At 41.4% G+C, this 26592-nt stretch overlaps 1 protein-coding gene across 1 annotated transcript in view; it reads right to left on the reverse strand.

Moving 5' to 3' along the window:
* LOC134801058 (dedicator of cytokinesis protein 1) overlaps positions 1-26592 on the reverse strand; it is a 77608-nt gene that overhangs the window by 18570 nt on the left and 32446 nt on the right. The window contains exons 10-30 of the mRNA XM_063773586.1: positions 25838-26047; positions 24367-24465; positions 23814-23990; positions 22701-22893; positions 21320-21468; positions 20651-20814; positions 19879-20062; positions 19020-19150; positions 17604-17778; positions 10729-10833; positions 9224-9394; positions 8278-8495; positions 7188-7426; positions 5566-5718; positions 4898-5105; positions 4310-4408; positions 4039-4192; positions 3347-3448; positions 2164-2310; positions 1290-1425; positions 550-693 (exon numbers count right to left, since the gene is read on the reverse strand). Coding sequence (XP_063629656.1) covers positions 550-693; positions 1290-1425; positions 2164-2310; positions 3347-3448; positions 4039-4192; positions 4310-4408; positions 4898-5105; positions 5566-5718; positions 7188-7426; positions 8278-8495; positions 9224-9394; positions 10729-10833; positions 17604-17778; positions 19020-19150; positions 19879-20062; positions 20651-20814; positions 21320-21468; positions 22701-22893; positions 23814-23990; positions 24367-24465; positions 25838-26047 — 3358 coding nt within the window. The remainder of the gene's footprint in view (positions 1-549; positions 694-1289; positions 1426-2163; positions 2311-3346; positions 3449-4038; positions 4193-4309; positions 4409-4897; positions 5106-5565; positions 5719-7187; positions 7427-8277; positions 8496-9223; positions 9395-10728; positions 10834-17603; positions 17779-19019; positions 19151-19878; positions 20063-20650; positions 20815-21319; positions 21469-22700; positions 22894-23813; positions 23991-24366; positions 24466-25837; positions 26048-26592) is intronic.

The following is a 26592-nucleotide window of genomic DNA, read 5'->3' on the forward strand; positions in this document are numbered from 1 at the left end:
TATGGGGTTCTCACTCTACCTTTTCAACTTGTGCAACCTCTAAACGTTATTCGATTCTTTTGAAAATTGAAATAGATAGTTTTTAGTGTGGGGAGACTCCATTGGTGAGCAAAGTCAGGAAAAATATTACAACTTTTTTTTCTCCATACAAAAGTGAATCACCCTGACATAAACCCGGGCATAAACTAGTATCCTAATCAGTAAAATAGGCTGCTCTAAGTCAAAATGATATGTCCCTATATATAATTTTTAAATCAATAAAAGCGCAATAATATTTATGACGTAGTTTATATTTCATTTGTAATAAGTATGTTTATATTTGATAGCTGATGAGAGAAAGATTTAATTTCCTTTAAAGGTTATTCTCTTGTGTCAGACTTATGCTATTTTATGACACCAGGTCACAGTATGTAAAATCTTAACCCTTTGTAAGGCAGAGGGAATACATTTCCCACCTGATTTTGAACTTTATTCTAAAGCCCGATAGGGTTTAATGTTGCATAATTTCTGAACCCTTTATAAAGGGTTAAATGACTTAAATCTACTCACCCGCTCTGTGGAATGGTCTCGAGAATATGAACTTGTTGACGTGATTGTGTTTGTAGTACTGTAGGATCTGGCCCGATATCGGTTTGCCGGATAACCGCTTTAATTTGTCACCCATGACTGGCTCTACGGCGTTTATTTGTAAATCTGATTTACGATATAAGGAAAATTGGACTATTTTTTATATTTCATAATAATCATAGTTCTACTAGCGTGTACTATGGGTGCTAGTACTAGGCGGCGATATACATACATATATAGATAAATACATACTTATATACTTAGAAAACGCCCATGACTCAGGAACAAATATTTGTGTTCATCACACAAATAAATGCCCTTAACGAGATTCGAACCCAGGACCATCGGCTTCACAGGCAGGGTCACTACCCACTAGGCCAGATCGGTCGTCGAATTACGTGGGTAATTCCTTTTTTTATAATTGTAATAAGAGTTATTCTAAATAACAACCCAATATTACATTTATTGTGTCTTAATAGGGTATTTAGAAATAAATCAGCAGAATATTAAAAGAGAAACGTGGACAGCAGTTATTTTTAGATACAATTTCTATTTTAAAACCCATATAAAACTATAAAGAGTAAGTAATTTGATCGTGACGTCACAAGCTAGTGTTTCATATAAATTCCATAGTCGCAAAATCGTTTTGACAGTTCGCAAAAAGAAACTGATTTGACTAGTAGTCAAATACCCTAAACTGTGTTTTCCATAAAAAAGGATACACTGCCCGTCAGCCTCGGTGATCTCCTCCCCCGGCGGGTCCAATTTCGGCAGCACCTCGGCGTCGGGCCACTCGTCCAGAAGACGCTCCTTGAAGTCCCCGAGCTGCTCGTACTCGTTGCCGCGGTATACGAAGCCCTAGGAAAATAAACTGGTTAACTGAGGGTTGTGATTATTTGAAACTAGCGACCCGCCTCGGCTTCGCACGGGTTACACAAAACCTTAACAAATTATACACCTAAACCTTCCTCAAGAATCACTCTATTGATAGGTGAAAACCGCATGAAAATCCGTTCAGTAGTTTTTGAGTTTATCGCGAACATACATACAACATACACATAGACAGGTAGACGCGGCGGGGGACTTTGTTTTATAAGGTGTAGTGATGTTTATCCCTCAAATTAAGCAGAACATAAGGACCATTTACTAAAAGCGAGAGGTCACAAATAAAATAACATTACAACTGCTTTGTCGCGAATAGCAATATTAGATTACATCCTACTGCACTCTCGTAGGGGCCTTATCAGGTAAAAATAAATTATTATTTATCTCCAAAATGGACTTAATTAGAATACAGGTGTCTTTGAGAAAGTAACTTAAATTAAGCTTGACATTAACAGACTTTTAAATAAAAACCGGACAAGTACGAGTCGGACTCGTCCACCGAGGGTTTCGTACTGTTTAGTAGGTATTTGATGTTATAGCGGCAACAGAAATACAAAATCTGCGAAAATTTCAATCTCCTACTATCACGGTTCATGAGATACAGTCTGCATGGTGACAAACAGACAGACGGACAGTGGGGTCTTAGTAATAGGGTCCCGTTAACGAACCCTAAAAACACAATATATAGATACACGTAGGAGTTATACTAACATGTGGCACCCTGAGATGGTCCGGGAAGCCTTTGCCGAAGTATACCACGCGGAAGTACCCCGGGTGTGACCGAACCGTTCGCATCATTGCTGTATAGAAAGCGGCCAAGCGTAAGTGGAGATCCGCTAATGGTGCGTAGCCCAGTGCCTGCAATAGAAAAACATATATGGTACTTGCCTGCTAGCCAAAACAGTTTCTTTTTTTGTACTGTCAAAAAGATTGGCCCCTATGATGGAATCTTCCTCCAATATTCAACGCCATTTATTGATGAAACTAAAGTTGAGTTATTTTAACAAGGGGTCTAAACATCGAGCAAAAGGAACGGTTTTTTTATGATACAGGAGGCAAACGAGCAGACGAAACGCCGGATGGTAAGCGATTACCGTCGCACATGGACACCCGCAACACCAGATGCGTTGTAAGTGTGTTGTCGATTTGTAAGATGGGAATACGCCCGTTTTTGAAGGTTTAAAGGTCGTATCGGTCCGGACATACCGCAAGCGACAGCGAGGTTTGAGACCTGCTGCAATAGTGACGCCATCTGGCAATAAGCTGAATATTGTAAACACGCGATTTTGTATAGGCGTCGTCGATTTTCTTGTTAATACAAGAAGATCGACGACGCCTATACAATCCATCTAATACACACACACACACACACACACACACACACACACACACACATACAGTCCATGCCATAATTTAAGCTCAAGGTGAAATTGTAAATACCCCTGAATTCCCAACCCTCACCTTACATGGCGACCCTGCCACATATGGTATCGTGGCTAGTCACCGAGTAATCATTATTTTGTACTATTTCTTTTATTAACACATTCACTGTTAGCGCGAGCTACGAGTGTAGCTGATAACATGTTTTTCCCGCTCGTACTGAAAAGCCTACGAACAGAGAACCGTAACGGGTCGATGGCAGTACATATGTTAAAGTGTATAATAAAGAGTATTCTATTAATCTATTGTGTCTATACTGCAAAACGTAACTCGTATAATCGTAATAAGTAAATAAAAGTACTTTTTTTTAAATCGTAGGAATAAAATTACTAATAAATAAATTATCTTAGCGTGATTATTTATCAAACGGAATTTACTATTTTACAAACAAATTATTGCAGTGGCAACATTGTCTTACTTTTATTACGTTTTGCAGTTTAGAACTACATATTACCTCCGCTTCGTACACTTCAACCAGCTCCTTAATAACCTCCACAGCGACCTCCCACTGGTGGCCCTGATCGAGTAGATCTGCCACTTCGTGGTACAACATTTCCTGAAACCAAATGTACTTATTAGTGAAAGCTTCTTTAAAATAGCGGGTCTTTTAAATACCTACTAAAATAGAGGGTTTGCTATTCAGTTCTTTTTATACTATCACATCAGTTGGTAATAAAAAATGGCTTGTATCAATAATGCAGCCGCAATGGATTACGTGAGATGTCGTGTGTAAATATAGTCGGAACTCGGCCTTTTGCCTTGGCCTTCGGCCTCGCTCGTAGCGCGCTACATAAGCACGTCCGGGCGTTCTGGCAGCAAAGCTTCAGTACCAGTAAAGGCTTAGGTCCAAAGGATTCCAGAAAGGCGCTTACATGCGATGTCAAAGGCAGAGATAAAGGAGGGCAGTTTGGTGTTTGGACGTGAACTTTTGGTAAAGTGTGTAATAAAGCTGTGCGGTGCGTCTGAAGGCAGCGTCCTTTCATGCGATGCCAAAGGCCGGGTCGCAAGAGAGCAGAGCTTGGACTCATGCTCAGAAGTATGTTAATAAGCAAGGCCGAAGACTAGACATAAACTTACCACCATATTGGTTGATCAGCGCCTGTCACATATAGTTTTTGTTAATGTCCTTCCGTTAATTAAAATTACCTTAAGATCTCTTTCGCTGGTAGTTTGCGGTTGTGTCGGTTGATCAATGGGCGCAGGCAGCCAGGATAATAGTCTAGCATGTAGTCTTAGCGTTAGACCCGCTTCCGCCCATTGGTGACATGACCGGTGCATGTCGCAAAGTTTGTGCACGTAGCTGGGAAGAAAAAATAAATATATGTGACGTTTTCAACCAAAAGGTACCTTGTCGTTCGTCGATAAGGTTGATTGAATTAAGGAATATTATGAAATGCTTTAATTCGCATAAACTTACCGTATATACATGTGCGGCCTCTCGATTTGTTCGTAGAAATGCAGTACTTTGGTTGTGAGAAGCATTCTATGTGATATCGCCGACTTGAGAGCCGCCGCTCTGCAAAAAAAAAGACATAAAGGACATGGTATATGGTCTAAAGTCTAGATTCTAGACGGAGCACAGGAGACAATCGAGGTGACCACAAAAGCAAAGTCCCTCACCTCAAAACCAAAGGTCACAAAAGTAAATGTAAGCGCCCTCGTACAAATTTACTATCTGAGCGCGACCGCTTAGTTCAGCTGCGCTCACATATACGGTCAATCCTCGCGTAAATTAAATATATTTACAAAAAAAATAAGCTTTTGAATGGTTTATAATACAACTCAGTTGTGCTCCTCCAATCGTAGTAGTTTGCAAGTAAAGTTGCACCAATGTGTGGTGACCCCGTGCTGTTTGGAAACGCTTCATAATGCGGTGTCTGTGTACCCCTTTATTCATAAAACTTTACGGGCCTGATACAAATACATAAGTCAAAATGACAGATACAAACGGCTCTTGCTAGATCAGGCCAGTATCGCGTTTATGAAAAACGCCAGTAGTCTGTACCTGTATTGAAGTAATGTATCCAACTGTCTGGCCGCTGCGGCTACCAGCGCTGCGGCGGCCGCACGTAAACCGCCCGTGGCCGCTTTACAAAGCGCTCCACATAGTGATACAAAACGCGCTCGCCACGCCACGTCACCGCTGCCGCGTTCGACTAGCACGTCGATTTTATCTATTAGCTCGCTTTCTAAGTCTTTTAGAGGACTTTCCGCTGAAAAGAATGGAAAAAATATGATTATCTTTATACCAGGCGTGACTCACTCCGCGATTTCGTCGCGTCGCTACAAGTACATGCGGCTCACACCAATTTTGGTGTCTAGCCATAGTAGTTGCCGCGCACCGCTACGGAACGGACGCCTGCTCGCGCTTGCGCCACCTAGCGGTCATATCTGTCGTAATAGACGCGTTTTGTTAGAGAGTGAACCTTCTGTACCTAGTACTATTATTTATTCTGTGTTTATACATATAAAATAACTTTTTATGGTCTTCATCGACGCCATCCACGGTTCCACTTCAGCAAATCATCGTTGCTGATACGTGCTCGATTTTTAATTGAAAAATAATTACCTAAGAACAGAATACATAACCATCACTCTGCTATATCGCAAGTCTATTTGTACAGAATTTTAAACAAAAAGTGAGCCGTTTTACTTGTTTTCAAGTGTACTTACAGCTATCCCCAGTGCTGACGCTATGGTTGTACTCTGTCTGCATCATGTCAAAGAACAGGGGGATGGTAGTGATCCGAACCTCTTCGTCACAGAGGAAGCTGACCTCGAGGAACGGACCCACTAGACACGGGATGAAGGCGCGCTTGTGGTCACCTGTGGTAATGAAACGAGTATTTATTTAACCTTTATTTGTTTATTTGTTTATTGTCATTTATTGCATACATGTACATTGATGCATAGAAATACATGATGTTAAATACAATGTTAGGAAGCGTACATGTTACCCTGTGAGGGTGTCACAATATGATTGTAGCTGTCTTACATTTACTTAAACACTTAATTTTTACTTAATTCTCTAATATCTTAATTTAATTACATTTATAATAGTTTATTATTGCCCAGTAAATAACAAATAAATAAAATAAAATACAAAATACGAATGTCATCTCGCTTTATGTGGTAGGGTAAGGCATAACGCAGCGGATGTCATTCTAGATCTAGATCAGAGCCCAACTGGGGCAGTACCTTACAGAAAACCGGCCACAACTAAATTGAGTAAGGTCGCTAGAGCTCAACGAGGGTGCGGGGTGTTAGGGTCGGCAACACGCATGGAGTTGCAGGCGTCCATGGGCTACGGTAACAGCTTACCATCAGGTGGGCCGTAAGCTTGTTTGTCACCGACGTAGTAAAAAAAAACTTAGCTTACCCAACGCAAACCACAGGTCTCTCAGTAGCACCGCAGCCGCTCTCCTGACGTCTCCACACACCGCCGCGGGTCTTGCTCGCCTCGCAGCCCGCTTCGTCTCCAACTGCAGTGGTTGTGAGGAGGCTAAGGAGGCGCATGTGTTGAACCACGAGCGGCACATTGAGTGGATGGCTGCGATGCCTTCTGTGTCAGTCTAGTCGATGGATCAGGTCTATGTGAGTCCACTTACCCAACGCAAACCACAGGTCTCTCAGTAGCACCGCAGCCGCTCTCCTGACGTCTCCACACACCGCCGCGGGTCTCGCTCGCCTCGCAGCCCGCTTCGTCTCCAACTGCAGTGGTTGTGAGGAGGCTAAGGAGGCGCATGTGTTGAACCACGAGCGGCACATTGAGTGGATGGCTGCGATGCCTTCTGTGTCGGTCTCGTCGATGGATCAGATCTGTGCGAGTCCACTTACCCAACGCAAACCACAGGTCTCTCAGTAGCACCGCAGCCGCTCTCCTGACGTCTCCACACACCGCCGCGGCCCTCGCTCGTCTCGCAGCCCGCATCGTCTCCAACTGCAGTGGTTGTGAGGAGGCTAAGGAGGCGCATGTGTTGAACCACGAGCGGCACATTGAGTGGATGGCTGCGATGCCTTCTGTGTCAGTCTAGTCGATGGATCAGGTCTATGTGAGTCCACTTACCCAACGCAAACCACAGGTCTCTCAGTAGCACCGCAGCCGCTCTCCTGACGTCTCCACACACCGCCGCGGCCCTCGCTCGCCTCGCAGCCCGCATCGTCTCCAACTGCAGTGGTTGTGAGGAGGCTAAGGAGGCGCATGTGTTGAACCACGAGCGGCACATTGAGTGGATGGCTGCGATGCCTTCTGTGTCAGTCTAGTCGATGGATCAGGTCTATGTGAGTCCACTTACCCAACGCAAACCACAGGTCTCTCAGTAGCACCGCAGCCGCTCTCCTGACGTCTCCACACACCGCCGCGGCCCTCGCTCGCCTCGCAGCCCGCATCGTCTCCAACTGCAGTGGTTGTGAGGAGGCTAAGGAGGCGCATGTGTTGAACCACGAGCGGCACATTGAGTGGATGGCTGCGATGCCTTCTGTGTCGGTCTCGTCAATGGATTGGAGGCGGTTGCAGAGAGTTATAGATATGAGTCTGCAAAAAAGTACAGTACAATATTTGGATCTGTTAGTTTTAAAAGGATAAGTATGAACGTTGCATCAAGTTTTAGCTTCTAGAGTATGTTCGGAAGGAGTCGTGAAATGTATGGGATCCATTACATTCTACGACTCTTCTCTTTCCGCACAGACTTTAGTATTCATACTAAGATCGATTCTAATTTTCTCAGTATTAATGTAAACAGAGGTGTGGCGAATAACAGACACACATTCAAAATAATGCTACGTTTATTATATTTAAAATTAAACTTAGTTGACTTTATCCGAGACAATCTCAGATCTTAGATGCCTTATGTTCCTGTTTCAACTAATTCCACACTTAAAAGGTATGTACAACTTGAAAGCGTCATAGGATCTAAGTTAACCTTTTCGACGCCGTGTCCCACACAAAAGCTGTCACTCGGACGCCACGTCACCCAAGTGTCAAAACTGAAATTGAACTTTAAGCATATGCACGTAGGGCTATGTTGCTCTGTGGTCTGTGACCGATAAATCGGTCTTTGGCGTTGGACCCGCGGTGCGGATATATCGGTCATTGGCGTCCAAAAGGTTAAAAGGAGATTAAACTGACCTCAAAGCATGCAGCATGACGTAATGGTGCACATGCAGCATGTCCGCCCAGTGCGCGCGGAACACCGGCCGCTGCAGCAGCGCCTGCAGCAGCGCTAACGCGTCGACCACTAGACTAGCGGACACGCCAGTTTCTTGCTCCAATGCTTTCACCACTAGCGCGTATTGCTTTTCGGACATTTGGCGGACTATGTCTAGTAGACCTGCGGTGCGGATATATCGGTCATTGGCGTCCAAAAGGAAGGAGATTAAACTGACCTCAAAGCATGCAGCATGACATAATGCTGCACATGCAGCATGTCCGCCCAATGCGCGCGGAACACCGGCCGCTGCAGCAGCGCCTGCAGCAACGCTAGCGCGTCGACCACTAGACTAGCGGACCCGCCAGTTTCTTGCTCCAACGCTTTCACGACTAGCGCGTATTGCTCTTCGGACATTTGGCGGACTATGTCTAGTAGGATGCTGACGATGCGACGCTGAAAAGAATATGAGTGTTTAATAGAGTTAGACCAAGAAAAATCTGCAGCGATTTTGATAGCCCACGCAGTGCCATTTTATGTGCTATTTTAAACGTCAAACGTCTATGAAATTATGACGTATAAATAACACTGGCACTGCGTGGGCTATCAAAATCGCTGCAGACTTTTCTTGGTCTAACTCTAATAAGGTTCTAGTAAATACATGGTTTCCTTTTGGTTTTTAAATGCATCGCCTACAATCTTTTCTGCTTTGCCCTAAGGTTGGTTGAGGTAAGGTTGACTGGTAGATTTAGATTTAGATTTTAGATCTCTGAGTACGGTGGGCAACAGGTGTTTCCCCAGCCCTGTCAGCCTCTAGAGGCCGACATCCTTACCTACTTAGAAACCAAATATGGAACATTTAGTTAAACTTACCAACAAAGGATCATCGTTATTCCTCTCATCTCTCATCATGTTAGCGACTACTCGAAGTACTAGTACTGTGGGCAATATAAGTTTCGCCAGCTCCCCTGTATCGGCCTCTAGAGGCCTATGTCCTTACCTCTTAGAAACCAAATATGGAACATCTAACTAACCAATAAAGGGTCATCGTTATTCCTCTCATCTCTCATCATTTTAGCGGCTACTCGGAGCACGGTGACAACAGGAGTTTCCCCAGTCCTGTCGGCCTCTAGAGGCCTACATCCTTACCTACTTAAAAACCAAATATGGAACATATAACTTACCAATAAAGGGTCATCGTTATTCCTATCATCTCTCATCATGTTAGCGGCTACTCGGAGTACGGTGGGCAACAGGAGTTTCGCCAGCTCCCCTCTGTCGGCCTCTACGGGGCCTACGTCGTCTCTGGCTAGCAGTGTGACTAGTTCGCCTAGTGTTTCCACACATAGCTCCACCTGGATTTTAGAAAAGTTTTTTATATGAATTTGAAATAGAGTTACTAGTAAATGGCTTGTGATGTGGCGTGTGGCAATTTCTATTTTACCGGCAATATTGTATACCTAGTATACTTTCTAATATTTAATCCTGTTTAACCTTTCGCAGGTCCAACGTCAGACTGATTAATCCGTCACAGACCACAGAGCAACATAGACCTACGTGCTTAAACATAAAGTTCAATTTCAGTTTGGACACTTCGGTGACGTGGCGTCCGAGTGACAGCTTTTGTGTTTGACACGGCGTCGAAAAGGTTAAAACCTCGAAAAGTCAAGTGATTATAGGACTGTTTTTAGCATAAATGTTGCTGCGTAAATATTTTGAGCAGCTGTGTGGCCGATATCCTTTAATTTAATCGATTTATTTAACACTGCGTCGTTGTTTTCTAAAGTCAGTAAAAGTAATCTCAAGTTATACATTTAGAACATTATAGTGTAATCTTGTGACAATGTATAGTAGATGTGTTCTGTTTATGTTCAAACTAACCTTTTGGGCTCACAAGCTGCATTCCATCAAACGATTCAATTATTAATATCGTCATATCAATCACTAAAAACACGCTGTTTCCATTTGGAATAAATTAGATCAAACAAACTCATCAACCTAATAGACTACAATTGAACCATAATAAGAAATCATTGCCCATGTCATCACGGCAGCATTATTTAAGCTTTAAAAAAATGCCTATACCAACGGCTTGAGAGCTTGTAGTTTGTGAAAAATCTTACTGAGTCAAAATGTCAAGAAATAATAAAGTCTGCTTCAATATTTTATTCAGCAGAAAAAAATTGTTTCCGAAATCCGAAGAAACCATTTATTTATGAACAAAGCCACTTCACAAGACTATCTCGTTTTGTTGGCTATGCCATTTTGCCAAACTGAGCAACATTCGAGCGAGTAACTTGTAGTCTATTACGCGTCTTGATTTGTATTCACAATCTGGCATATCCTCTAGCCGCCCATACGTCAAACCTTGCCAAGCAAAATAAAATTTTATTTTGTCAACACAAAGTTCAAATTAGAATGGAACAGGAGACCTTTTTATAGGTCTCTGGGCGGCTAGAGGATAAACCTAAACACAGACATAAAGTCCACCAACAGACAGCCTTACTCCAAGGCGATATAGACGTCTTATGTTTGAATATACTATGGCTTTATTTGGGAGGCCCTTGTGGATACACTTCGACCGATCGGGATCTTTTGAGTAACACATTATGGTCACAAATAACTAGTCAATCATAGACCTTATAACAACGGCATAAGGTCCACCAACGGCCTCCAAGTCAATACATACGATTTGCTGATGCTGCGTGGGGTCGTGGAGTCGCGACGAGTCCGCGCCGAGCAGCCGGGCCGCCTTGTCCACCGAGCGAGACTTGTGCGCCGCCTCGCGGTCCAACTGTCACACCCGATAGCTTGGTGCAACGATACCCGATACGAATGTATCAGATGTGATACAAATGTTCCCCGAGTGTACAGAATGCCACGCTGATTCGAAAAGGAAGCGTGGAGAGGAAACTCATTCCATAATGCATTGCATTTAAATCGTGAGAAAAGGAAAATCCATACTAATAATATTATAAAGATACATTGTGTTTTGTCTAAATGTTACATCTTCTCGCTTAAGCCGCGGAACCGATTAAGTTGAAATTTAGTATAGAGATATTTGAGTCCCGGGGAAGGCTATCCTTTCTATACTTTTTATCCCTGATATCATCCCTTAAGAGGGTGAAAAGCGGGGTGGTATTGAGATAAGTGATGCATAGCCTGATAATTGATGTAAGCATATGCTCAAACTGCATGATTGCCATTACACTTTATCTAGGCGTTACAGTTGTGTCTCAAATAAAGAGGTTTGTATGGATAATAAAAAAAGCATATTGGATAAAAAATAAGCTACTCAAATTAGTTATTCCGCGCAGAAGTCGCGGGTAATTAGATAAGTTGCGATCGCAAGGCAACCTACCCTCGTCTTACACCCTCCACCTACCCTTATGGCTTGTCTGCCTTAAATACTCGTAACTTGCGTCCATAGTCTAATAAAACATGGTCTTCCATTCCCAGAGTGACACGGGCCTACGTCACAACAACATGGCCGCTATATATAGCGCTATCGCATATTATCATATAGCGCTGTCGCATGATGACGTAGGCCCGTGTCAGTTAGGTGACCTAGAAAAGACGGGAATGGAGTACCAGGCGGAGTATATTATTATACCATGCTTGCGTCAGTGGTTATCTGTATCCCGTCCATCCCAGAAGGAATGTAAAATCGCATCAGCGTGACATTCAGCTAAAGAAAATCCAACGTCACTAACTTGAAACTAGGTATCCAAACAAAGGACAGAAGGGGGAGAGGGGGTTCATTGTGCCAGTAAATCTTCTACAACATTGAAGTTAGGGTAGGGAGAAGGGGTTGAAGGTATACAATAGACGTTGGTTTTTCAAAGACCAATATGAAAAAAGCAGGGTCGTACTAATTATTTACTTCGATTTTCATTTCGTATTGGGTATCCTGTACAAGCGTACACCAAATTTAATGCATACTGGTCATTTTATACATCAAAATATTTATTTCTCAATTACTTGCCACGTTAGCAATTAAACTCATATATAAAATGACCAGTGACATTCGCGTTTGACAGTTTCTCAAACTGTCAAACGTGAAACATGCGACAACATCAAGAATTTGCACACAATTTTAGTGAGCGACATCGAAGGCTCATGTTAAAATGTTTTATTTTTTAAACACCAATATCAAAAATCATTGCATTGTTATGTTTCGTTATTATTTAAATATAGGGTTTTAAAATATATTAGATATTAGTAAATTCAACTCGTCATTTTTATAGGTACTTATGACAAATTTTAACTGATTAATTCTAGACATGGACTTCACTGAAACGTGCTTTATATTTTGTAAATTATATTGAAAAAAATAAGAAAATAATTTTGCAGTGTCAGTGATGTTCTAATCATTTGTTTTATTAATAATGAGAATAACTTTATTAATAATTGTTATTTAAGGCATTGTTAAAAACAAATTGGTGAAACTAGACTAGTTGAATTTACGACAAACTTAAAAATACTTATAATACGAGAAATAAATAAATAAACGGTTTCATTTTAATATAATAAAGTACTAAACATGTGGTAGAAGGAATACGAAAGTGAAGTGATGTTTGAGAAATATAGAAGTGATGTGAAAGTTTAAGTGATAACTTGGTTATAATTAATTAATGATTAGTTACTGAAACATAGACCAGGACACACATCTATCTAACCCTTTAAAAAACCCCTCCCTTCCCTTATACTACTCTAGTATTTGGAGGTCCCTTATACTTGGAAGTGATGTTAGCCGTCCCACCATTTTATTAGTTTCTTAACGCTCTGGTTATGTTTATGTGATGACCGGTGTAAACCAGTGTAATTCGAAATAAATTTGAAATATGCAGAAAGTAATAATTTTATATAACTATTTTTTTTTCTGTAATGTAAAGTAAATAATGACATTACCAAATGTTAATGACGTATTTTCTTTTAAATAAAAAAATATTATTCTATATTCTTATTCTTAAATAAAGTATTTGAAGATCATCTTCTGTTATACAATAATGATATTTTTATCACTTTAGTACTTACTTGAATTAAATATTATAAGAATTCAAATTATCGAGGAAAATTGTATGTGCGAAATTGTATCTAGAACGAGTGAAGGCCTTAGCACTGCACTGTGATTTCCCAACGGCTACTAAGACTACACAACATAAAACATTAGTCCTTTTCTCACAATTTCTGTGCGAGAGAGACATAACCCAAAAAAACTGGTCTACTTGAAACACTCGAAGAACACACACAGGTGACCACACAACATGCACACACGTGGACACACACATAAATATATTGTTAGTGTACATATAATATTAACAAATAGATCCAGATAATGGTGTGAAGATTTTGTGATGTTATGAATTTTATTTTTGTGTTTTTTGAAGTTAGAGTAATTTTTTGTGTGCAAGTCTCATGATGCGGGTGCGACTCGGACTGTTGAGGTGTTAATGACGACGACGGACACACGACACACACACACACACACACACACAAACGCTATAGCCTTACATCATATAGGCGGTTAATTGCATTTAATAACATATAGCGTCAGCAAAGTTTCTATGCTATGGTGCAAATAACTTGTACCAAACAAAACCACCAAATTGACATTTGGCACCAAACACTGTCAATATGACATTTGTAGACATTGACCAATGACGGCCGATTGAGAGAAACTAGTTATATAGTAAATGCAAGTAACCCCTCACGTTAGTTATAAATCCTTATACATAACATGCTAAGAATTACTTTACTCAAGAATAAAATGAGGTAAATATTTACCCCATTTTATTCTTGAGTAAAACCAATAACTTGGGTGTATTCCGTAGTACAGTCGACTTTATTTTTCGCCTTATGACAAAAGAGCAAGGTGCAAAAGTGCAAACATATTTTTGACGTCGACTGTACATTCTATAGCCGATTCGAAATAACTATTTTGAAACATGATGAACGAAAACTGTTAAATGATTGATACGAGACAATTTGAGTTTATAGCATGATGTAGATCGTTTGGGGATTTATCTATTGAAAGGGACCTTATTGTCGATGGCGCTTACGCCGCACAGCGTCGCGCGGCATTGTGTTTATATCGGAGCATCGTTAATAATGGCGTAAGCGTCATCGACAATAAGGGCCCTTTTCTTAGAAAACGTCACATTTTATTTTATTAGTATTTTTAGTGCAAACATTAGTTTTGAATGTTTTGATATGATTTTAAGTTTTCTATTCGTCTATGCAATGCGACTGTAACTTGAATTACTAAACAAAGTGTATTCTACAATTTATTTTTTCTCGCATAAAAAAGAAAGTGTCATACAAGAATAAACAGAACGATTTTTATGCACATATGAGTTACAAAGCCCAAGTGCATAAAAATGTGAAAAAAAAAATGTCTTTTACATTATATATATGTATATTTAAATTAGTAATTTACACTACTACAATATCACAGTTTATTCTTGCAAGACTAGTTAGTTCCAAATGTCAATCTTGATAGTGACAATGTTTGATTTTTATCTCGTGCTGGTGAAAATGTTATTTAGACGTCACCTATCAAAAAGACATTTCTATAACTTTGAACTCCAATAACGCCTAACGAGTTACTTGCTAAATACTGATTTAAACTTTCACGGTTATTAAACACAGTCTTCTCCGAGACCACGGGGACAACGCCGTCCTCAAACGTCGGAGGTAAATTTTAAAACTTAAATACGCGATTAGATTAGTCCCGAGGGCAGTTTGATAAGAGTTACTTGCTATTTAAGAGCCACCCCACACTAGCGTCTCCCGAGCGTCGGCGTGTAGTCAACTCTATGGCTGCTGCTCGACGCAGCGTTGACGCAACTGCGCAGCAACGCCATGTCCCATAGGGCTGACTAGACGCCAACGCTCAAAAGACGCTAGTGTGGGGTGGCCCTAAGGTCGACACATAGCTTGTGATATTCAAACGGCGTTCAAATTGCGATTATCCAGGGACCCATTGTATATAGTATGAATTTTCTCATATGATTTTTACGCCTAAGACTCCAATCTGTTAAACCATAGACTAGGAATCCTCTAGACAGAGTCTAGACCAATTATTTCATGAAACCGCTGCTGCCAAAAATACTGGGGTGAGGGGGCCGAGGTGAGCGACTCGCTGCGAGTCCCGTGCCGTGATTGGTCCGTTCAAAGACACAGGCGTCACACAAAGACACTTGACTCGAAAATGGAGTAAAACTACCGTATATTTGTGGCAGAGGGGGTGGCGCTACTATGCTCAGTCTGGAGGATGTCTTGTCTGTGTGTTAAACAAAATCTATTGTTTCTTTTGTGCGAGCGGTGGACTCCCGTGTAGAGCGCGTGGCATAGCAACAATGTCGTTTAAAAAGCGGCTGTATCGTGGTGGTTTTAAGGTTCAAATCTGCATTGTGAGAAAATTCATACTATAATCAATTGTAATTTGTATTATACAAAAAACATTCGTTCTCTGGGCGATGACATCGATATCTCTATTTATTATGTTTGCATTTTAGCTTTGTGCGTATGAAAATTACGCACAGAACAACAATGGAAACTTCAAAGAAATAATATCATAAAGGCGTTCCGAAAGACTTTCCTTTGCTGAACGTAACCAAAGAGAATTTAGTATAGAGGCGTATTGTAACCCAACGTAGTGTACCCAAAGGTATGGCATATATTCGGCTAGATGGCGACACCTTTTGATATTTAACAAATTGAACACATATCAGTGAAAGAACAAGGACCAAAGTCAAACGGCATTCTAAAAGTTTTAATCCTGTGTCGATAGATGGCAGTAAATTTACTGTAACTACAAAATTTACTTTGACAATACGCCTCTATTTTAAATTCTCTTTGACGTAGCTTATCAGTCTTGTCATACAAAAGGCCCCAATGTTTAGTGAAAACAATCAACACATAATAATATACTGTGCTAGACAGTCAACGTGCATCGACATGCGTGCTTACCTCAGTACTGGAGCCGACATATACGCCTGCCAGCCGACTTTAGACCCTAATACTAGCGAATTTGGGAACATTTTATAAAGAAAAAAGAAAGTAATATGTTTTCTACGAGCTCTTACATTTAGGGCAAATCCCCACTAGCGACTTTTGAGCGTCGGCGTCTAGTCAGCGCTATGGAAAATGGCGTCGCTGCGGAGTAGCGTCAACGTTGCGTCGAGTAGCAGCCATGGGGTTGACTAGAGGCTGACGCTCCGTAGACGCTAGTGTGGGGCCCTTTTAAATAAAGCTAAACATTTAGAAAGTGGTTTCAAAGTAAGACCTTTGCACTGAAATTAATATAAGCCTACAAAATGTTTGAGTTTTCTTAAATGTTCCAAATTCGCTCGCATTGGGCCTGTCACCTATTTTCTGTTGCCAGATTGCTACGAGCCAATTCATGTGGTGCTGTGCATTGCAACATTTTTATCCCAGCAAAAAGAGACTCAACTACTTTGAATTTAAGGTTCAAATTTTTTTGACACACTATATACCTTTACAATAAAAGGCAATGATCAAAATTATACCTTATGGTTTAGAAATTAGAGTCCGATTTTCTGCGATATAAATGTTGATGTTTAAATAAAAAGTGTACATACCATTTCGAAGTTTAGACACGGACGGACAAATGTTATTACATAAGAGGACTTAGAGGACGCCACATTTATTATTGTTATACCCATAACAAGAATGGTTTCTGATATGGTTACTATCATATAAAATTATAAGTAAAAATCGTGTGCAAATGCACATTTCATTCTTAAAATTTTATTAAAATAAAATTATTTAATTTTCTTGGGATTGATACTAAGTAAATTAATATTCATCAATTATAAATAGAGAAATTTTGAAATATTAGATTTTATATGAAAAATATAAGTTTTATTTTTCATTGCTGATTTAAAAATATTTTAATTAAATTGGTGCGACCAAATTATAATGTAATGGGAATGAAACTTGACCCTATTTACTGGCCACTGGCATGTCAAATACAATAATACTTTTTTTATCGGATTATAATTTAGTAATAGCCAATTGAAAAGCATATTTTTAGCAAATACGGAATAGTCAAAGTGAAGTAAAAAAAAAAAACAAAATGAGTAGGTATCTCGTTAATTCCGAATCCAATTCGAATTTATTTTATTGTTTCATAAATCTCATAATATATTTGATATGCACCATAACTAATAGAGTTGCACCAAACAAAGTCTGCAGCGGATTTGATAGTGCACGCAGTGTAAGTGTTATGTATAAATGTCATAATTTCATAGAAGTTTGACGTTTAAAATGATAATTGCACTGCGTGGGCTATCAAAATCGCTGCAGACTTTTTACGGTCTGGCTATAGGAACCCCCTCAGTTTTTGCAAAATCGCGGAAAAAGTAGAACGATTATTAAATTTAACATACTTAATATAGTTGATTATTGTTACGTACAATCTCGATCGAGATATGGAGTTATAGTATGGGGCAAAATCGTATACGGACTCTCATTTTTTTGTGTCGCATAGAACATCCCAGGGGCCAGTAAACCTACAACCTGCAGAGCTACACTCACCTCCACCTTCTCCATGAGCAGCGCCTTGACGGTGCCGGCGACGTGCGGCGCTAGCAACGCCCTCGCCGGCGCCGCTCGGGCCAGCGCGCCGCGCACCAGCTCGAGCAGCGCCAGCATGCGCTGCTTGCCGAGCCGCGCCAGCGGCAGCGCCTCCAGCGCACGCACCACTAGCGCACTAACACCAAATTGTCAAACGTTAATAAACCATTCGGCAGCGGCACACAATAAATAATAGTAATACCGTACAAAAAGGACCCTTTCTACAAAACCGAAGTTTGACAGCGGTTCAGGGTCGAACCATGCTGTCCCTTTCTAATGTATGGCCCTATCCCTTTCGGCTATTTAGGGTTGTCAACGTTAAAGTCATTATAGTTTTGAATGATTCACGGTTAGTTTCGCTATACTCTATCCACGTTAACAAGCTAGTATAGCGTTCTCTCTTTAATTTTGCACTTTTGTATGCAGATGAAAAGGACAAAAAAGGGCAGTGGGTGTAAACAATGGCACCTCGCTGTCCGGCACGACTTACGTGCCGTCGCTTCGATTATTTATTTTCATACATTTCTTATGGTTATAATATTTATTTTATACTCTATTTAGTTTTAATAACCAACTGCATGTTTATGATCAATACTGAAATTACAAATTGGTGGACTGCTTTCAACAACTGTTTATTGATTATAGATATGCAGTTCAAAAATAGTCAAGTGAAAAATAGTGTCATACAATTCGCATATCATCGCTTTCTCATGTGACAAAAAAGGCTGCCTACGCCTCTTCTTAGGTGAATTAGCCATTATAATTCACCCAAAAACAGTCCAAAACACTAACCGAGTCACACAGTAGATTGTCCAATAATACACAAGCCAAGTCACACAGTAAGCAGGGAAGTCTAGGCCGAGTCGCAAAGTAAGCAAAAGGTAATCCAGTAAACGAGCCGAGTAACAGATTACGGGAAACAATACAAAGGAGAGCAATTAGACGCGTCCGCACCGTACAATAGACAGAGTTGACTATCATGTAAACTCACCCGCTGCACATGCATCGCCCTCATCGCTGACCAATCACGTGCAGTCTGAGTTTTCTAGTACTAGCTCATTAACGTGGATAGAGTATAGACTTATGTATATCGACCGGGATATGTACCGTGATTACCTTTTGTATTGTTTTGTTTTGTATCGCTTTTGTAATATCGGGAGTTCGAAAACAATACAAAAGTAAATCACGGTTCATATCCCGATTGATATCAGTCAAGTTATTATGTTATATGTGGTCGTGCACGCAAAGGGACTTCAAGTTGTGCCAATCCTAATAATTGCTCGGAGAAATGCTGAGCCGAACGGAGCCGAGAATGCCCGAAAGGAGGAGTGTCTCCCCACTGGCAGCGGAAGCTTAACAGCTACAAGTTATAATTACCTGAGCTCGGTGTGAGGGAAAACTTTGATAGCGTGCGGCACGGCGTGGGGTAAATACTTCAATGCGGACCCTTGACACGTGAGAGCGTAGTCTCCGCACCGCATCAACCATACTAGCGCCTCCATTAGACTCTGTACAATAAACATTGAATAAGTTTTTTATCACTATTTTCATTTTAAAACAAGCTGACCGTACTTTTCTTTCAACGGACAACTAATAGGAAGCGTGCATGAACTATAGGGATCAGCATAGGAGCCGTCAGATTTTTGGCGCGAGGCGTAAATGTGACGTTTATGCTTCCGATGTAGATCACAAGATGGCAGAACCTACTATGCACAAGGAAACGTACCTACGAGAACGGTAGATGGTAGCACTTTCTTTGGCAATGTACATGTGCACATATGTTTCCGATTCAAGCCACAAGATGGCAGGCCCTCCAACGCGCACGGTCCCTATACTCATCGAGAAAATCCAACAAACCCAAACACACTCTACTCTCTCTTGATAATCATTTCAGCGCACTGATATTTATTGATATTTTTGTGCAAAGTACCCCGACTTAAAACATACATTTTAGACTGAGAGTCGTAACCAAATCCAATTGCTCTCCGTTCAACTCGATTCATTAACAAATACCCATTTAGGCTGTTAAAGCTTCTGGTGCAATCTGCATTTAGCGCCCTAGGATTTACAGGGATTTTAGGAGCTGATACTTGAGATTGGACATAACACAATTTCTGGAAAGTAACTCAAACTGAAAGAGGTATGTCTGGATCGTAGCAAGTGGAAATCCGTGGTCTCTGCCTACCCCTCCGGGAAATATGGATGATTATGTGTAGGTATGGATGTATGTATGTACCTCAAACTGAAACCTGAAGTCTTCATGCGCTTGTGGGTCGCCGAGCGCGCTCCTTAATTGTCGACTCCTAACGATAAAGCGAATCAGACATTCCAGACATTTCATGCATTGAAGTAGCCTCTTTAGGGCTAGCTCGCCTTGCTCTGCCGAGGTGATCACCCAGACTATGACGGAGATAAGTTTTCTGAAAATAAAATGTATAACTGTATCACACATCGGCCTTCAAATCATATTGTAAATTTAGAATAACCTGCGCTTTGTTTCATTTCATTTATTTAATTCAAAAGCCAATATTACAAAGGTGTTCCTTAAAGTATTACGCAACTATATGTGACGTTCCACGGGTAAAGGTACCTTATGGTGGTTGCCGCTTACGTCGTGTAGCACCGCATTAGTATTAAAACGTCGTTAATAATAAGCATAACCGCCAAGGTAAGGTGAAGGCCGTAAGGTTAATTTCCCCGTGGAACGTCTAATATCTTTCTGCGACAAATAATGTACCATCACGTTCAAAACGAAACGTCAGTACTAATAAATACGTATAAATCCAGCCTCGGCAACGTCAGTACAAATAAATATAATGTAAGACCAGCCGGCCTAGCCAAGGTGACAATCGCTATCGCTACGACAACGAAACGCTTTGTGTCTCTCTATCACTCTTCCATATTAGTGCGACAGTGACAGTTGCATTTCGATCGCTACGGAGCGAAAGCGATTGGCATGTTGGCTACGCGGCCAGTCCAGCTAATTATAAAGAACAGATTATACTCACTCGTATGCTAGTGCGTCACAGAAGCTATCATCAATATACGCGTACAATACGGGCTGAAAGTGTTGGTATTTGTGGTCCGCCACCAAAGATACAACTCGCATCAGACTTTCCAGCACTAGCACGCCGTAGCTGTTCTCTGTGTAACTTTCTTGCTCTTCGGGTACCTGAAAAAATATTAGTATGAGATCAAGTGAAAGAAAAACACTTTTGGAAAATCGAAAAGTCATCAAGAGATTTAAATTAAAGTTAGTGGTAAAGGACCCGGCACATGTTTTTCTTTCAGAGCGATAATTTCCGAATATTTTCACTTTATCAAAAACTGATTGTTGAAGACTCCCCAAAAACTGTTCGTTTTGAAAGACCTATCAACGACACCCGCTAAAGGTCACGGGGCAAAGGACCGACAGGCAGACGGTTGACTACGGAACCCTAAAAAGATAAAATTGCCAGAGGATAATTTTCTGTTTTATAATTACGTAGAATTTAAGTCGTTGTCATGTGGGTTGTGGATCTGTTTTGAGTGCACTTACCTACGAGTATGATCATATAATATTACAGTAATTTTATTGCCAAATAAGTCTATTTTTATACCGCTTTTTGTAATCCGCCGGGTAATCTACGAGAGAGCACAGGTTTTAAGTGAGATTTGAGAATGTTGAAGCAGATTACCTGTGTCAATATACTGAAGAGAGCATCCAGTATATCTTGGAGAAACTTGACTAGTTCCTCGCTAGGCACGTGCATGAGTCTAGTCAGCGCCTGCCGGAGCGTGCCTTCAGCGTGGTGGGTACTCCATTTTAGTACGCCTAGGATCTCCTCTGTGAATAGAAGACACAAGTTGGATAATAAATAGTAAGCATGGCCAAGCGTGGCTCACTCCGCGATATCGTCGCGTCGCTACAAGTACATGCGGCCCACACCAATTTTGGTGTCCAGCAGTAGTAGTTGCCGCGCACCGCTACGGAACGGACGCCTGCTCGCGCTTGCGCCACCTGGCGGTCATATCTGTCATAATAGACGCGTTTTGTTACAGAGTGAACCTTCTGTACCTAGCACTATTATTTATTCTGTGGCATGACCTGGGCAGTTTTATACGGGATTGTATTTTTGAGAGAACACTGCACGCTTGTAAACTAAAAAGGATCAGGAAAAGCAAGCGTCTGGACTGTACTGTACTCTATATCTACTGTACTAGAGCCTATTTTACCTTGCCGCCCTTCTAGCTATTTTGTTATATGAAGGTATGCTTGTAGCTTGTAGGTGTAAAGATATGCTTGTTACATATTGTCTGTACTGTAGGCCTCGCATAGGAATAGCGCGACAGTATCTCGCCCGCGAGATAAACTACCCGTCTTTTTCTCACTGTAATAATTTGGCCTGCTGGCTTGAATGTTACCTCGTTGCGTCAGTTTAGTGGAGCACAGCTTGGAGTGTACGACGAGCGAGTCCCGATGTACTAGAGACAAAGGTCCGCGTACTAGGCCTCGTTCAGACTGTGCTGGTAACTCGTCACGGCGGGAAGGACATGTAGTTATGTATCTATTTTACCGTGCCGTCTTTGTCTTCTAGCGTCTATATAGTCATATTAAGGTATTGTACTAGCTTGAATGTTACCTCGTTGCGTCAGTTTAGTGGAGCACAGCTTGGAGTGTACTAAGAGCGAGTCTCTATGTACTAGAGACAAAGGTCCGCGTACGAGTCCTCGTTCAGATTGTGCCGGTAACTCGTCACGACGAGAAGGACTTATAGTTATGTATCTATTTTACCTTACCGTCTTTGTCTTCTAGCGTCTATATAGTCATATTAAGGTATTGTACTAGTTTGAATGTTACCTCGTTGCGTCAGTTTAGTGGAGCACAGCTTGGAGTGTACGACGAGCGAGTCCCGATGTACTAGAGACAAAGGTCCGCGTACGAGGCCTCGTTCAGATTATGCTGGTAACTCGTCACGGCGGGAAGGACTTGTAGTTATGTATCTATTTTACCTTGCCGTCTTTGTCTTCTAGCGTCTATATAGTCATATTAAGGTATTGTACTAGCTTGAATGTTACCTCGTTGCGTCAGTTTAGTGGAGCACAGCTTGGAGTGTACGACGAGCGAGTCCCGATGTACTAGAGACAAAGGTCCGCGTACTAGGCCTCGTTCAGACTGTGCTGGTAACTCGTCACGGCGGGAAGGCAACGCGAGGCACGCAGCGGCCGCTTCGGATTCTATGTCTTCTGTGCTTGCTTTTTTGCTGTCGATCTGTGATAGAGGAAAATAGAAGTCGCATTTACAAAACGCATTATATGTTTACAGCGCTTACAAGGTTTGTTTAGAAGAGAATTTGAACCAGTTGTAGAGATGAGCTGGAGTCATGATACCATTATACTGACTTGATGAAAACTGAAGTTGAACAAATATCCATTTAACTTTGTACATAACCAGGCGTGGCTCACTCCGCGATTTCGTCGCTTTGCAACATGTAGCTACAAGTACATCCGTCCCACACCAATTTTGGTGGCTAGCCATAAGCCGCGCGTGGCGCTGTCGCCACCTAGCGGCCATATCTGTCCTAATCGTAACAGACGCGTTTTGTTAGAGTGAATCTTCTGTACCTAGTACTATTATTTATTCTGTGACATAACCAACAATGATTTTCTTAACCTGAACCTACGTCTGTTATGAATATCCAACAAGTGAATCGCATGACCATGAATGATGATAAAATACGATCTACAAAAAAATATCTCTATTTGATAATTTCCGGCACAAAATTATTTCTATCCGATATTCTTCGTTTTTCCAGATCAGTACAATTAACTTCAACATGTTTTATAGTACATTTCAATAAACTAACCTTATAAAGGACGGATCGCATCCGTAACACTACATTGCGCTCCAGAACACGCATAGCTGACGTAGAGGAGAGGACCGCCAGGCTAAAGTGGGACTGGGCGGGTCACGTCTGCCGCATGCATCCGGACAGGTGGGCTAGTATAGCCACCAAGTCGATGCCGCAAAATAAGCGCGGACGTGGCAGGCCCAGACGGAGATGGCGGGACGACTTAGACACCTTCACTAGAAACTGGCCGGAAAAAGCCCAAGAACGGGAGTCGTGGAAATCAAGGGGAGAGGCCTTTGCCCAGCAGTGGGACACTATAACAGGCTATGAAAAAAAAAACCTTATAAACGCATAGCGTGTGATGTTTGTCAGGCGTAGTGGTTCCCTCACGCTGCATGAGCTTCAAGAACGACAGGGCGAAATGTTTCTCCGCTCGGTCCTTCGCTTCGTTAGAGCTTCTATGCCTGCATAGGAATACTAGGTGGGCCTCTTTGAATTCTTCTATGCCAAGGCAAACCTGAAAGAAATTACACATGGTATAGTCGTTCGATTAGCCGTTCGGGGCCAGCTACAAATCGAACAACTATAAAATAAATAGTTATTCTTCTTAACTGAAACTAAAGAATATTTTGAAAACTATGATGTTTAAATCAAAATCACTACAATATTTATTAGTGCCGTAAGTTTTTTTCTTATGATATAGGAGGCGAACGAGCAAACGATTCGCCTGATGGTAAGCGATTAACGTCACCCATGGACACCTGCAATACCAGAGGGGTTGCAAATGCGTTGCCGGCCTTTAAGTTGGAAGTACCCTCTTTTCTTAAAGTTTGAGAAAAACAAATTAGATGGAGCTGTACGTTCTCGTTATAATTATAGCAAATTAAAAATACCTTGAACGTTTCCTGCCATCGTGGTCTGTCTTCGTGGTAGTATACTAGCGACGTGTACTCGTTCACTTTTGGGACGCCGGCTCCTACTGATATTACGCCCTGTGAATAAAACAATAAGAAATCAACATTTTTATAGTAGAAGTGAGGTTGACTTTTAAATTTGCAGCTACTTTTTAGAGAATATGAATGAGAATAATATTTATTTAAAAGAAAAAAACCTTATTAAGTTTATTAACAATAGGGAGTATTACTGCAATGTTCTGCTTCCAGAGTGCAGCACTAATTTGTTTAGTAAACCATGGAGTAACTTATACATACTAGGCCTTAAACAGTTTTTTGACAAGTTTTCACTATGACAATTGATGCACCAAGGCGGTTTGTTTACAGGTGGCCTACCGCGCAACGCGAAAATCGAAATTTCTTTATCTGTCTCTCTATCGACCGAATAAGCAAGAGTGATAGAGAGGCAGAAACCGAACTTTCGATTGTCGTGTTTCACGGTAGGCCATGTGATTGACCTAGTGACGCATGATGTGTCATTGATGATGTCAATGAAGTTTGTTTACTGTATGTGCTAATGGTGTCACCTACGCAGAGCTTTGCCTAATATTCCCTATTATCGATGTGCTGTGGCCCCACACTAGGCTATGCCTGCCATTTTATAATTAGTATTCCAAGGATCAGTTTAATTGACTTCCTTAAAATAAGGGTAACTTCCTCAGATTTTACTACTACTAAAAACATCGATATTTAATCAAATTTAGGAATGACATTTAATTCAAAATGGCTATAATATATAGGCATACAGGATACAAACTCGAACCAAGATAACAGTTTTGTAGGTCGGTGATTCACGGTTAGTTTCACTAGACTTATATCGACCGGGATATGGACCGTGATTACCTTTTGTATTGTTGTCGAGCTCCCGATATTTCGGCGCAGTTACATGCATCTTGTTCACGGGTAACTGGTGATAGCGGGTGACAATACAAAAGGTAATCACGGTTCATATCCCGGTCGATATAAGTCTAGTTGAACCAAGATATTGGATAAGTGGGAATGAGTCTCCTTCTAAGTTTTTTTTGTAAGTTGGATATAGAAATTGGACATAGATATTGGACAGATGGATTACCACATCCTAAAATATAGCGGTGGTGGCCGAGTGGATATGACGCCCGACTTTCAATCCGGAGGTTGCGGGTTCAAATCCTGGCACGTGCCAATGAGTTTTTCGGAACTTATGTACGAAATATCATTTGATATTTACCACTAGCTTTTCGGTGAAGGAAAACATCGTGAGGAAACCTGCATACATCTGCGAAGAAATTCAAAGGTGTATGTGAAGTCCCCAATCCGCATTGGGGACTATAGCCCAAACCCTCTCGTGCTTGAGAGGCCTGTGCCCAGCAGTGGGACGTATATAGGCTAAATTACTATTATTTATTTTAAAATATAGCTAGCTAGAACTTACCGGTACAATCTGCCCATTCTTGTCCACAATCCTCGCACAAAGCTCTATATTTCTCTCCGAATTCTTGACGCCCCCTCTCGAGAAACTCCCACTACATAACGTAACGTAGAGGTCGTTGCGGGTGTCCCCGGGCCGGATGACCTCGGGGAAGCCCATCTTGCGGGCGATGGCTGTGTTGCTGACCAGGATGTGGGGGTTCTCTTCCCGGACCTGGAACAAGGGAAATATGAAGCGGTATCCAGGAGGGACTGATCAAATCGGTCGATTTGATCAGAAATGAAATTGGCGTGAATCTCCAATTTTGGATTTATGGTGATATTAGAGCCCTCTAAATTGAAAAAAAAAATGCCCCAGAACGAAAATACTGGCGTCACAAATTGGTATTCTTGCGTCGGCACCTCATTTTTTCGGTAATATCGGTCATTATCGGCGGTTGAACTCGGCGAGCCAAATTGGCGTTTGCGTCCGCACGTCCTGATTCGATCAGGCAATTTAATCAGATTGGCGAAAAATTGACTAATCTGGATACGCCTTGAATTGTTTCACACACACTATAACTTCCTAGCCCGTCCCGACGTCTTGTCTGCTCGGCGACCTAATCCTAAGTTTTTACCGAAGTGACTGCGATCATATCTTCCAACGCAGAGGGGAGACTAGACTGCAGAGGGGAGACTATAGTCCGGTGGCCGGCTGCATGAAACAAACCTCATCAAAAAATAGAATATACCTACCCTGTACAGGTACCTGACATTTAG

This window comes from Cydia splendana, chromosome 21 (assembly GCF_910591565.1).
Source record: "Cydia splendana chromosome 21, ilCydSple1.2, whole genome shotgun sequence".
Lineage (NCBI taxonomy): Eukaryota > Metazoa > Arthropoda > Insecta > Lepidoptera > Tortricidae > Cydia > Cydia splendana.